The sequence below is a fragment of the Rhineura floridana genome, chromosome 10, assembly GCF_030035675.1.
Source record: "Rhineura floridana isolate rRhiFlo1 chromosome 10, rRhiFlo1.hap2, whole genome shotgun sequence".
NCBI classification, from domain to species: Eukaryota; Metazoa; Chordata; class Lepidosauria; order Squamata; family Rhineuridae; genus Rhineura; species Rhineura floridana.
The window spans coordinates 83513849-83528269 of NC_084489.1; the positions used below are offsets into that span (position 1 = coordinate 83513849).

Genomic DNA, 14421 nt, shown 5'->3' on the forward strand with positions numbered 1-14421 from the left:
GTATTTATTATTACATTTATATCCCACTTTTCTTCCAAGGAGCTCATGGCAGCATACATATTACCCCTCCTCATTTTATCCTCACAACAACCCTGTGAGGTAGGTTAGGCTGAGAGACAGTGACTGACCCAAGGTCACCCATTGAGCTTCATGGCTGAGTAGGGATTTGAACCCGGGTCTCCCAGATTCTAACCACTGTGCCACACAGGTTTAGTGTAGCCCTTGGGGTGAAAAGGGTTCCCCGCCCACGAGTTATGGCACCTCCTTAACTATTTATTTAAAAAGGGTACAGTTTGTGCAGCAAGTACAAGGATCTAGAAACGAGCACACAGATTAGGCCATTTGTGTGACATCAAAAGTGTTGAAACCCATTTTTCCTCCCTGTTTCTCAAAATGCATTTGCTGCTCTGTCAGACTAGGCCAAGCTGGCTTTGGCTACTATCCTCATGGATTGTGTGTGTGTGAGAGAGAGAGACATCTCCTATTATGCTCCAGTTTAGAGGCCTAGAGTCCCTGGGCCTGGCTTCTCGCAGCAGATTGTCAGGTGATATCCAAATGTGGGGCCAGATCACAATGTCTTACCTTGCACTGAAGCAGAATCTATCCTGGGATCCCAATGTCAGTCTCCTTTATGTCAGCGACATGATGCAGCGGGGCACATAGATCCCAGGCCCTGGACCATGAATTGGTTCCCCTTCAGTACGTCCTAATGTGTGGAGCACCTGTCCAACAAGACCATGCCCTGTGCAGCCCCTTTTTATGACCACAACCACCACACCTGGGGGAACCTCAGTCCAAACCCCTCACTGGTGCAGTTCTACACACTCCTCACATGCTTTTGCGTGGCTGGAAGGGCTACGTGAATTGCAATTGTGCTTTCCTGGATGGAGGATGGAGAAATGGGTGTCTGTGCAGAAATCTCTGACGGGCTGGAATGTAGCCAACTGTGCAAAGCTGAGAGTCACACCTGTTGTGTCTCTCCCTTTTCTTCTCTCTGGCCCCATTCATGATTGACTTGCAGCCCCAAGAAGGATGCCCTTGAGGGAATGTGGACCCCAGGTAAAAAAACGTTCCTCACCCCAATCCATATGATGGCACCTGCCCTCAGTGGAGACTGGTGGCCCCGATGTCAGTGGGGCAGTGAATCCACTCTGGGTTTTAGCTCTTTGAAAGTTTGGACTAAAACCTGGAGCAGATTCACTGCCCCACTGATATCAGAGCCACCAGGCTCCACTTTCTACCCTGCAGCTGATATTTGAAGATGCCATCAGCAAAGCAAAAATGTGCAGAAGACAAGTGGAGACTTGTCCAAAGACTGCAGGCAGGTTCCTTCCCCTTGCTTCAACCTCTTTCCCTATCCATCTAGAGACACCGGTCCTAATTCAAGAATTCTCTCCCCCCCCCACACACAGGTGGTCAGTTTTGAAAGATGAAGGAGTAAATGCATTCATTAAAATCACTGTGTCCTCTACCTACAGGTGTGCCAGTGTTTTTTACTGTACTGTGGATATTAGTCAAGGTGCATTTTGAAGATATTTTGTAAGTAATGCCTTATGTTTAGATTCCTAAAATTGTGTGTTTGAGAGAGAAAGAGAGAGAGAGATTATAGGCACAGGAAAACAGAAGGTCATCCAGGCTTGCATAAACTCTGACCCACCAAACTGGATATAGGCCACCATCCATCCATGGAGATTCACTGGGGCCACATTCAAGCCACACGTTTATTCCACTATTATTCCATTTTAAACAGTCATGGTTTCCCCAAAGAATGCTGGGAAGCGTAGTTTGTGAAGGGTGCTGAGAGCTGTTAGGAGGCTCCTATTCTCCTCACAGAGCTACAATTGACAGTGGTTTATCGGTCAGTCCCTTTTTCTGTTCCCAGAGAACTTTGAGAATTGTAGCTCTGTGAGGTGAACTGGTGCTTTCTAACAACTCCCAGCATCTTTTACAAACTACAGCTCCCAGGATTCTTTGTGGGAAGCCATGACTGTTTAAAGTAGAAAAATAGTGGGATAAATGTATTGTGTGAATGTGGCCTGGGTGTATTCATCTCCTTTCTGATGCTTACCTGGTATTGCAAACGTGGGCTGTGTTTGCATTGCACCAGAGTGGGGTGGGGCAGGCATACAAGTTGTGCAGTAGTCAGATTAGTGTTGAGACAAACCAAAGGGTAGGAATGGCGGAGAAATTTGATTCAGTTTGCATTTAAATGAGAACTTTTCTAATTTGCACTTCATGAATATGAGAACTGAAACACAGATATCCTTAGGGTTGCCAGGTTCATGGCCTGAGACTGATCCTGTATCTTTAGGAGAAGAGAAAGTCAGCCAAGTGCAGGTGTTCTTGCAACACTGTAATGAGAAAAACCACAAGGTGGAATTCTCCCTTCCTCCTGCACAACTTTTAAAGATACACAAGACTTCTTGGAGGCTGGGCCTGGCAACCAAGAGGTCTTCTGTAGCTTTACAAGTTCTACAGGGGGAAGGGAGAATTTCACCTTGTGGTTTTTCTCATTACAGTGTTGCAAGAACACCTGCACTTGGCTGACTGTCTCTTCTCCTAAAGATACAGGATCAGTCCCAGGCCATGAACCTGGCAACCCTAGATATCCTTCAACATTCACACTTCTCTGAATTCTGCAATGCAGCTCTCCAGCCAAGTCATGTGCACAGATATGCATGTACAAGGGTAAAGCAGGGATGGATGAATCTTTAAACTTTGGTTTCTCTCAGTCTTCATGAAATTTCATCAGCATTTTACTATGAATTTATCCTAATGTACACATTTTTATAGGCAAATTCCCCTAATGAAGTGCATTCTTGAGGGTGCCCCCCAACTAACACATGCATTTTATGCACACTACCTTAGCATATGCATTTATTTTCTACACGTGACTTGGCGGGAGACTTGCATTGTAAAGTTCAGAGATGCCCACATTTCAACGGATGGCTGTGCTTCAGTTGGTGAATTGTTTCAGAAACTGCAAATTAGGAAGGCTCACCTTTAAATGCAAAACGAATTGAATTTCCCCCCATCCCTACTTGTAAGTAACTTACATCCTCTCCCTGCCCCATCCCCTTTCCCCTGACAATGCATTTTTTTGTGTAGAGGGATTTATATTCAGTCATGTGAAGCCCCATTTGTAGTCTGAAATGGTACAGTCCAGACACTGGTTGACCACCTCAGTGAGAACTAGAGAAAGTATTTCAGGTGCATGAAAAAGGGCATAAAGGGCTGAATATAATGTATGTACATGTGTGAACTAATCCATAGTTGGTCAAAGAGAGTTTTTAAGTGGAAGAACAACATGCTGGTCATCTATACTAGCCTCCCCCAACCTGGTATCCTCTAGATTATTTTAGACGATGGCCATAGCCAATGGTCAGGGCTGCTGGGAGTTGTAGTTCAACCCTATACAGAAGGTACCTAAGTTGGAGCAGGCTGACCTGCAGTGACCTATTTGGGGGGGAAAGGCCTACTCAAAATTCCTCTGAAACTAACCATCAGGTATTTAATAATGAACTAAATATGAAGAGCCTCAAGATTAGAGACTGAATGGTCATGAAGACAAGGAGAAACCTTGGTTCAGGTTTCCAATGTAAGTAACAGGGCTCGTCCAGGACATTTTCCTGCCCTGAAGCAAAGGAGAAGGTGGTGGCTCCATCTTAGTCCTCTTCCATGTATAGAAACCAACCAGACTGGCAGCTGGATCTTAGTTCAATAATGGTGAGAAGACAAAGTCTTCTGCGGCACAGGGGGGCAGGTCAGGTCAGCCGTGTTGCACACCCAGCTTGGTTCTCCCCTCCCCTTTGCTCACGCCTGCCATCTGACACATCTTTCTCTGTCTCATAGGATGTCCAGCCTTGCTAAGACCTCCCCCCCACCCCACCCCCACCCATTGTTACTGGAGAAAGGGACACAAGAGAAACAATAAATAATTCAGTGAAACTATTCTGAAAAGATCACAACTTTATTTGCATCAACTGTCATGTGCTTTTTCCAGGTGCTGGGATGCGAACCAAGGTTCTCCTTACTGGTGGCTAATCAAAGGACCCATTATCCTTTCGGTTGGGGTATGTATCCTATTTCCAGTTTTGTGCATATGAATGGTGGGGAGTTCTGACTTTCATGGTAGGGTGTGTGTGTGTAGTTCAAAGACTGCTTTGAAACACTTAATCCCAGTCCCTGGCAATCAAGGGTTACTTCTCCCTGCAGTGGTAGACCTAATCTTCATTATTTGTGGGGTACGGAGGGGATTCATGTAATTTAATGCTCCTTATGTAGGGAGATTCCTTGAATTTCCGTGCTGGGATCCCCTGTCACATATCTCGTACCAGGAAGAGCCTGGCCACCATGATCTACGCCCTGGCAACTGACTGATTGGACATTTGCATTCTTGTGGGGCTGCCACTGAAGACGGTTGGGATGTGTCAGCTAGTGTGGAATGCAGTTGCTGGCATTTTGACAGGCACATCTGATTTGGCCCGTGTCTTGCCAGTTTTAAATAAGGCTGTGTATGCCCCCCAATCTGTTCGGTGGCCCTGATCTGTGGGCTGATCCACCCTGTCCTGGCCCAGGGACCACCTGCCCTGGAACCATCTCCAAAGCAATTTGGGGGAGGGAAGGCTAAGGGTTTTTTAAACTCTATTTTACATATATAATTGGGAAGGGGGGGGAAGGAGAAGATGCTGCATCTCATCCCTCCCTCCCCAACTGAGAGCAGGCAGATTCCATCCTGGGCAGTGCTGGTCCTTTGCGAGTGGCTCCTCTGGGCTCCATCCTGCGCGGTGCTGCTTCAGGGGGTGGGAAGAAGGGGAGACTGGGTGGGAAAGTGTCCACTCCCACCCCTACCTTCTCCCACAAAGGTGTAACCACTAGATAGTCCCTCCTTTTTGTGGGTTCTCCTCCTTCCTGTCCACACCTGCCTTTCTTTCATATACCCCATCCCCCCAACAGTCCCTGATCACTCTGGACCACCCAGCCCAACTTGCAGTGATCTGGGGCTATCTCAACCCAACTCGACTGATTCTTGGATTCCCCTGAATCAGCTCAATTTGGCTCTGGACTCGGCCGAATCCGGTGCACAGCCCTAGTTAAGAGAGCTTTGCTGGCTACCTGTCCACGGCCAAGCCCAACTCAATGACCCTGAATGGACATTTTATGGTGACTTTCCATTTTCAACAAGCCTTTTAAGTGGAGATTTCTATCCCAGTCTATTTGGCACCAACATTTTTTTTCTTATAGGCACCAGGTTTATGTTCTTAGCAGGCATGTAGTTCTCCAGGGTCTCAGGATGTCTTAGACACCTTGCGTTTTGGGGAGCTGGGGCCCCACAGGGTCCCTATGTCTCCAGCATCCTATGAGCCAAACAGCATTAAAGGGGAGAATATTAGCCACTGAGAAGAGTCTTCCCTATCATTTCCTGCTGATTGGAGCCAATCAGAGTTGAGTTCCTATTAGCTCCAACTTCAAAAAGCCAACTTGTGGAGAGTGAGAATTCTGTAACTGCAGAAGAAGAGACAGTGAATCCTGACAATAGCATCCCATCTACATCATCAGGCAGTTTGACAGGAGCAGGAGATAAGATAGATGCTGAATTTTTGTAATTCAGGTGGTATCTCTGACAGTGAGAAAGGGCAGTCAAATGGTGACCATGACAGAGAAGCAAAAAGCAATATTCAAGCCTGGCCAGATTAGTCTAATATCTTAGAAGGTTGTATAATCTTGGAAGGGAGCATGGCTACAAGGGGGCGTGGCTTTGGCTATTTTGAAAGGACCCCGCACTTCTGAATTTGCCACTATACTACTGGTTCTCAGGTAGGGGTGGGCTAATTGCATCCCCTTTTAGTCTTGCAGGCACTCAGTCACTGGTCTGCTCCATCCCATTCCATTCTGTTACTTGCTATGGTGTCTTGTTTCGTCCCCTTGCATGCATTTTGTACGCATTTTGTCAGAGCTTGGAAAAGTTACTTTTTTTGAACTACAACTCCCATCAGCCCAATCCAGTGGCCATGCTGGCTGCGGCTGATGGGAGTTGTAGTTTAAAAAAAGTAACTTTTCCAAGCTCTGCATTTTGTGTACACCTTTCCCATAAGGCATGCCCTTTTCAATGCTTTTCAATGTATTAATAAGTAAAATACACGTTTCTAATGCATCTTTTACAAAATGTATGCATTGTATACATATGTAGAGAGTATTCTTTTCACCTACACACCCACAGGGCACCATAACAATGCTAAGTCCAGACCATTTTGGAGGATATATTTGAAATCGCCATGGAATCGAATTTGGTGAAGGGCTGTATATGAACATTGCAAATAAATAAGATACCTAAAAAATACATTTCAAAACTTTTTTTTGTTAAAGTTGTGGTTTTTTTTCATAATTTATCTCTCTCTCCCCCCCCCCCCTTCATCATCCGGGACAGGTCAACTTCATTTTTTTTATCAACATCATCAGAATCTTGCTGAAAAAACTGGATCCAAGACAAATCAATTTCAACAACTCATCTCAGTACAGGTAACTAAGTGGAACCAGTCTACATAAAGAATGCTGGCAGACTGAACATACTGTTGAACAAGGGAGAAAGATCTAGACTTGGAGAAAGAGCTGAGGTTTCTAAAATTAGGAATGCTATGGAGATAAGAGAAGATGTTTTTTTTCCCTCTTCTTAACACCGCAACAGGGGTGGGGAACTATTTTAGCTCCACAGGCCCAGTCCTTATCAGGAGCAGCCTCCCAAGTCAAGTTTGATAAGTGGGCGGGGCCACACATCTGTCAATCCCCTTATGTCACAACGATGTCAGGGTGCAAAGTGCTTTGAAGTCCCAAAGTCAGGACTTCAAAGCACTGTGCAAGGCACTGCTAAACAGAACATTTAGGAAGGGGTATGCATGGAATTCTCTGCTAAGACGGAGAGGCAAAAAACTCTTCATTTTATCAGGGGATTCTGATGCAAATAACCTTTGTTTTAGCTGGGGATTCCTGAGGAAGTGTTTTGCACTGGAATCCCCGGCTGTAACAGAGGTTTTTCCCTTTCATTTTCATAGGGGGTTCCATGCAAACCCCTTCCTTTATCAGCTGATAAGTGGGGTGTTAACTCCTGCTAATTTGGCTGTGGAGGTATGCTCAGCCAGAGCAGGATTTGTATCCACCCACTTGCCCATCAGATGACATCATGAGTGATGTCAGCTGATGGGTAGGTGCGGTTTAGAGAAATGCCCTCACAAGCCAAGTTGGACCGCATGGCAGGCCAGAGGGTCCCCACCCCTGTGCTAGAATATGGGGGGGGGGAATCAGGGTCGGATTATCCATTAGGCTTAGTAGGCTGAAGCCTAGGGGCCTGGAGCTCTTGGGGGCCTGTGGGGGCCTGTGGGGCACTGGCCCGAGGGCCCCTGGAGCTACAGGGGGCCCTCCGCTCTCTTTCCGCGATCCGTGGAAGCATCCACGGACTGCCATCCCCCCGCTATCCCCCCGCTTTACCTACCTGGCAAACCTGTGTGCTCTGCAAAAAAAATGGAAAGGTAGGTGAGGATAGAGGCCCCCAAACACCAATCAGCCTAGGGGCCCTCCTCAGCTTAATCCGGCCCTGGGAGAAAAGTTACCCAATAGAAATGATTGTTTATCTTCTTTCTTTAAAACATTTTTCATCCAGCTCTTCAGCTGAAAAGGCTCCCAGAGTGTCTTCATACTTCAGTGATAAGACAGTGCCTGCCCTCAGGCTTGCAATCTCAAAGGCACAACACAAAAGGAAAAGGGCATGGGGAGGAAGGAGGAAAACAAACCAACTCAGGCACTGGTTTTTACCTATAAACTCTTACAATTACAAACTGGAATGGAAACAGTTCAAGGAGAGGAGAAGCCAAATGCTTCTGGTCTCTCAGCCAGTGGTGTGGTCCTGCTTCCCACCTCTCCCTCTAGAGCAGCCCAGCTGGGAGTAGGTTCAGGACAGGACAGTCTTCCTTTAACGATGCATAGTGAATCTATAGGACTCAAAAGGCAGTGGTGGTCCTGTGGAGACCAGTCCATTAGATAGAATGGGGCACTAACCCACCTACCTCAGTTTGCTCTCAGACAGCTCCCACCTGCCTCCTTACATACAGCCTGTGCAGGAGGTGGCCCCAACTGTCAGCTTCCTCCTTCTTAATCTTGGTGTTACCTTTGTACAACTCAGCAGGGAGGAGCAATGGGGCAAAACTAGGGATTGGTTGGCCCCATCTGTCATGGGGTCTAGCTCCACCTTGTTTAGCTTCCATGCTTTCAGCCCTGTCAGTGCCAATGGGGACCAAGCACCCAATGTGATAGTCAGTAACTTAGAAGATGGGAGCACCATCTCATGATGACTGGCAGGGCTAGTGCCAGGGAGCGGCCAGGTCAGGCCCTAGTTGAAGGCCCTTGAAGGGCGCCTCCTTAGGGTGGATGGGTAGCACTCCTTTCCACGATAACATCGGCTCCTGACCCTGCTGCGGATCACAGAGAGGGAGCTGCCAGGCACCCCCCTACTACCATGCAGGCCCACGATGCCCACCTACAAGCCCCACCTACCTTTCCCTTGAAGTGAATGCTGGCTGTGCTGTGGGCGGATGCCTGCCATCAAGCAAGATGGCAGCCGAGGCTTCCCTAAGGGGCTGATGCCCTTGCTGCCATCTTGGTTGATGGCAGGTGGGGCATGTGGGTGGGTGTCGGAGCCTGGGGCAGTCTGGTGCCCAAGGACCCTGGATGCCTAGTGCCAGCCCTGACGATTGTCTCTACGTCAGGGTGGCAGGACCATATTTTCTTTTCCCTTCTAATTTTGCCTTCTCTACTAGACGTCTCTGTAAGTCAACTCTGCTTCTCATCCCACTGTTTGGAACACATTACATCATCTTCAACTTTCTTCCTGGATATGTCAGTGTGGGAGTCCGTCTCTACTTGGAACTCTGCATTGGATCATTCCAGGTGACGTATGGAATCAAGAACTAAGTTAGATCTTATGAATTGGGATAAGGTACGGGATCACACGATTTCCCCAGGTCTTTCCCACTTTTGCATAAATTCTCTTAACCTTACCTATGGTTTCTTGTTATATCTACACTAATAATGCAAGTTAACCAGGTGAGCTTGTACTCAGGATTCGAAATCAACTTCAAATCCTGGGTTAAGAACATAAGAAGAGCCTGCTGGATCAGGCCAGTGGCCCATCTAGTCCAGCATCCTGTTCTCACAGTGGCCAACTAGGTGCCTGGGGGAATCCCGCAAGCAGGACCCGAGTGCAAGAACACTCTCCCTTCCTGAGGCTTCTGGCAACTGGTTTTCAGAAGCATGCTGCCTCTTACTAGGGTGGCAGAGCACAGCCATCACGGCTAGTAGCCATTGATAGCCCTGTCCTCCATGAATTTGTCTAATCTTCTTTTAAAGCCATCCAAGCTGGTGGCCATTACTGCATCTTGTGGAACCAAATTCCATAGTTCAACTATGTGCTGAGTAAAGAAGTACTTCCTTTTGTCTGTCCTGAATCTTCCAACATTCAGCTTCTTTGAATGTCCACGAGTTCTAGTATTATGAGAGAGGGAGAAGAACTTTCCTCTATCCACTTTCTCAATGCCATGCATAATTTTATACACTTCTATCATGTCTCCTCTGACCCGCCTTATCTCTAAACTAAAAAGCCCCAAATGCTGCAACCTTTCCTCATAAGGGAGTCGCTCCATCCCCTTGATCATTCTGGTTGCCCTCTTCTGAACCTTTTCCAACTCTATAATATCCTTTTTGAGATGAGGAGACCAGAACTGTACACAGTATTCCAAATGCGGCCGCACCATAGATTTATACAATGGCATTATGATATCGGCTGTTTTATTTTCAATACGTTTCCTAATTATCGCTAGCATGGAATTTGCCTTTTTCACAGCTGGGTCGACATTTTCATTGTGCTGTCCACTACAACCCCGAGGTCTCTCTCTTGGTCGGTCACCGCCAGTTCAGACCCCATGAGCGTATATGTGAAATTCAGATTTTTTGCTCCAATATGCATAATTTTACACTTGTTTATATTGAATTGCATTTGCCATTTTTCTGCCCATTCACTCAGTTTGGAGAGGTCTTTTTGGAGCTCTTCGCAATCCCTTTTTGTTTTAACGACCCTGAACAATTTAGTGTCGTCAGCAAACTTGGCCACTTCACTGCTCCACTTCTAATTCTAGGTCATTAATGAACAAGTTGAAAAGTACAGGTCCCAATACCGATCCTTGAGGGACTCCACTTTCTACAGCCCTCCATTGGGAGAACTGTCCGTTTATTCCTACTCTCTGATTTTTGCTTCTTAACCAATCCCTTATCCACAAGAGGACCTCTCCTCTTATTCCATGACTGCTAAGCTTCCTCAGAAGTCTTTGGTGAGGTACCGTGTCAAACGCTTTTTGAAAGTCTAAGTACACTATGTCCACTGGATCACCTCTATCTATATGCTTGTTGACACTCTCAAAGAATTCTAATAGGTTACTGAGACAGGACTTTCCCTTGCAGAAGCCATGCTGGCTCTGCTTCAGCAAGGCTTGTTCTTCTATGTGCTTAGTTAATCTAGCTTTAATAATACTTTCTACCAGTTTCCCAGGGACAGAAATTAAGCTAACTGGCCTGTAATTTCTGGGATCCCCTCTGGATCCCTTTTTGAAGATTGGCGTTACATTTGCCACTTTCCACTCCTCAGGCACGGAGGAGGACCCGAGGGACAAGTTACATACTTTAGTTAGCAGATCAGCAATTTCACCTTTGAGTTCTTTGAGAACTCTCGGGTGGATGCCATCCGGGCCCGGTGATTTGTCAGTTTTTATATTGTCCATTAAGCCTAGAACTTCCTCTCTCGTTACCACTATTTGTCTCAGTTCCTCAGAATCCCTTCCTGCAAATGTTAGTTCAGGTTCAGGGATCTGCCGTATATCTTCCACTGTGAAGACAGATGCAAATAATTCATTTAGCTTCTCTGCAATCTCCTTATCGTTCTTTAGTACGCCTTTGACTCCCTTATCATCCAAGGGTCCAATCGCCTCCCTAGATGGTCTCCTGCTTTGAATGTATTTATAGAATTTTTTGTTGTTGGTTTTTATGCTCTTAGTAATGTGCTCCTCAAATTCTTTTTTAGCATCCCTTATTGTCTTCTTGCATTTCTTTAGCCAGAGTTTGTGTCCTTTTTTATTTTCTTCATTCGGACAAGACTTCCATTTTCTGAAGGAAGACTTTTTGCCTCTAAGAGCTTCCTTGACTTTGCTGGTTAACCATGCTGGCATCTTCTTGGCCCTGGCGGTACCTTTTCTGATCTGCGGTATGCACTCCAGTTGAGCTTCTAATATAGTGTTTTTTAACAACTTCCAAGCATTTTCGAGTGATGTGACCCTCTGGACTTTGTTTTTCAGCTTTCTTTTTACCAATCCCCTCATTTTTGTGAAGTTTCCTCTCCTGAAGTCAAAAGTGACCGTGTTGGATTTTCTTGGCAATTGGCCAGTTACATGTATGTTTAATTTAATAGCACTGTGGTCACTGCTCCCAATCGGTTCAACAACACTTACATCTCGCACCTGGTCCCGGTCCCCACTGAGGATTAAGTCCAGGGTTGCCGTCCCTCTGGTCAGTTCCATGACCAAACTGGTCTAGGAAATAGTCGTTTAGAATATCTAGAAATTTTGCTTCTTTGTCATGACTGGAACACATATGCGGCCAGTCTATGTCTGGGTAGTTGGGTTAAATTAACTATAGCATATCTACAGAAATAAGTTCTAGCCACAGTTAAGAGACAGGTGAATATTATATCTGCATGAGCCTAAAAGTGTTCAAAACATATTTTTAAGCAAGGTTATCTCTCGAATCATGTATCAGCTCACAATGTGTTAATTATTCATCATTGTTTGAGAAACGTTATATTGAGCACCTTGAATTGTTAATGTGATTGAGTCTGATGGGTTTTTACAAACTTGGATAGTCACATACCTAGGAACACTGTCTACACACAGTTGAGATTTACAGCTGGAAAAAAGGTTAGGACTATGCATTTATGGGAGTGTTGGACTATGACCTGGGAGACCAGGGTTCGAATCCCCACACAGCCATGAAGCTCACTGGGTGACCTTGGGCCAGTCACTACCTATCGGCCTCAGAGGAAGGCAATGGTAAACCCCCTCTGAATACCACTTACCATGAAAACCCTATTCATAGGGTTGCCATAAGTTGGGATCGGCTTGAAGGCAGTCCATTCCCATTTTTCGTAGTTCCTTACCTGGGTTACTTGATTCAGTGATAGCAATTACACCAGAAGCGAAAGGATCATTATACTCTAGTGTTTCTGTCTAAAAGTTAAAATCCATTGTTGCTTGCTTCAGACCACCAAGATTCTTCGCATGAATTAGAGAAGGTACTATTGGCCTCAGAGTCAATATTTTCATATTTGGCCTCAATTGCTTGACTTCATGAATATGATTACTGCTGAGAGTTTTGCCACTGGTGAGTTTATCTTAGAGTTTGGAGGTCCTTCCTAGTTCAGTCTGAGAGTAGAACAAGCACTAAAGAGCTAACCTTGACTCTGAGGCCAATATTTTTGTTGTTATGTGCCTTCCAGTCGATTATGATTTATGGCAACCCTATGAATCAACGACCTCTAATAGCATCTGTTATAAACCACCCTGTTCAGATCTTGTAAGTTCAGGTCTGTGGCTTCCTTGATGGAATCAATCCATCTCTTGTTTGGCCTTCCTCTTTTTCTACTCCCTTCTGTTTTCCCCAGCATTATTGTCTTTTCTAATGAATCTTGTCTTCTCATGATGTGTCCAAAGTATGATAACCTCAGTTTCATCATTTTAGCTTCTAGTGACAGTTCTGGTTTAATTTGTTCTAACACCCAAATATTTGTCTTTTTTTTTTTGCAAGATTAGCTTTTCTAATTCATGCGAAGAATCTTGGTGGTCTGAAGCAAGCAACCTTAATGGATTTTAACTTTTAGACAGAAACACTAGAACAGCCTTTCCCAACCAGTGTGCCTCCAGATGTTGTTGGACCACAATTCCCATCTTTCCTGACCATTGGCAATGCTGGCTGAGGCTGATGAGAGTTGTGGTCCAACAACATCTGGAGGCACACTGGTTGGGAAAGGCTGCACTAGAGCATAATGTCTTTAAAATCAGGGGTTAGGAACTTGTGGTTCTCCAGCTCCCATCAGCCCCAGCCAGTTTGCTTGGGAGCTACAGGGCAAGGGGCTTTGGCCAACCCTAAGCTTAGTGCTTGGGAATGCCAAGCATAGGACTGGCAAGGCTGCTTTCTGCAGGGATCAGCAGCCCAATCAAGTTCCTGATGGCAGTCTCGGTCCCACAGCAAATCTACTGGGCTTGAACACATTGCCCATCAACTCATGGGTGGTGACTTCACCTGTGGGTGCTGCACAGATCGGCTGCACAGTCGAGTTCCCTACAGGGAACTTGGTTGTGCAGCTGACCCAAGCACATCTCTACCTGCCCTGCAACTGACATCACATATGATGACATCACATGTGGGGGCAGGTGTGTGGGGGCCAAATTTGGCCTGCAGGCTGGAGGTTCTTCATCCCTGATTTCACATAGGAAGCCGCCTTATACTGAGTCATATCATTGGCCCATCTAATGAGTCAGTATTGTCTCCAGAGAGTGGCAGCAGCTCTCTATGGTTTGAGGGAGAGGACTCTCCCAGCCCTGCCTGGAGATGCCAAGGATTAAACTTGGGACCTTCTGCATGCAAGGGAGATGCTCTATCCCTGAGCTACAACCCTTCCCCAAACCCGATTGTGCAGCCAATCCAGCAGTGTCTTTGTCTGCCCAACCCCTGATGTCACATATGATGTCAGGTATGGAGCAGGAAGGCTTCAGATGATTGACAAATGATTTGTCCTGCCCACCTCTCAGAGTCCTTTCTGTGGGCCTGATTTACACAGGGATAGACAGCAATTACGTTCTATGTCACCTGCCCTGGACTGTTGTATCACCTTCGGTACGTGTTGTATGTGCATCCCTTCCTAGCTGCAACTTGTATGTTGACCCATTTTCTCTCCCCTTTGATAATTTTGGAATGGATTTTTCTATTCATCAGAAAAGGTGGAGAGAAAGAAGGGAGAGATTTTCAGCACAGCACTAGTGCATACCCAAAGTAAATAAATCCTCCCAGAAACTGGCTTTAATTTATGTATTCATTCTGCTTCTGGCTCTGGTGGAGCCATTGAATGTGCCACCTCAGATGTTTGCTGTTTGAAGATTCTGAACCAGTAACCTGTGGCTTCTCCCCACCCCCCACTTTCTATCTTCAACTGTTTGTTCTGTTCTGGTCCAAGGAAAAAAAAGTAAAAGCTCATTCTGTTTTTTTGATTCAGGTTCGATTTGACACCTTAAGCCTCGCCCCCTCAAAACACATCAATCAGCTTCCCCAGTGCTA

At 45.9% G+C, this 14421-nt stretch overlaps 1 protein-coding gene across 1 annotated transcript in view; it reads left to right on the top strand.

Moving 5' to 3' along the window:
* GHRHR (growth hormone releasing hormone receptor) overlaps positions 1 to 14421 on the top strand; it is a 35835-nt gene that overhangs the window by 15698 nt on the left and 5716 nt on the right. The window contains exons 8-11 of the mRNA XM_061586765.1: positions 1479 to 1539; positions 4004 to 4079; positions 6434 to 6519; positions 8808 to 8937. Of these exons, the coding sequence (XP_061442749.1) occupies positions 1479 to 1539; positions 4004 to 4079; positions 6434 to 6519; positions 8808 to 8937 (353 nt within the window). The remainder of the gene's footprint in view (positions 1 to 1478; positions 1540 to 4003; positions 4080 to 6433; positions 6520 to 8807; positions 8938 to 14421) is intronic.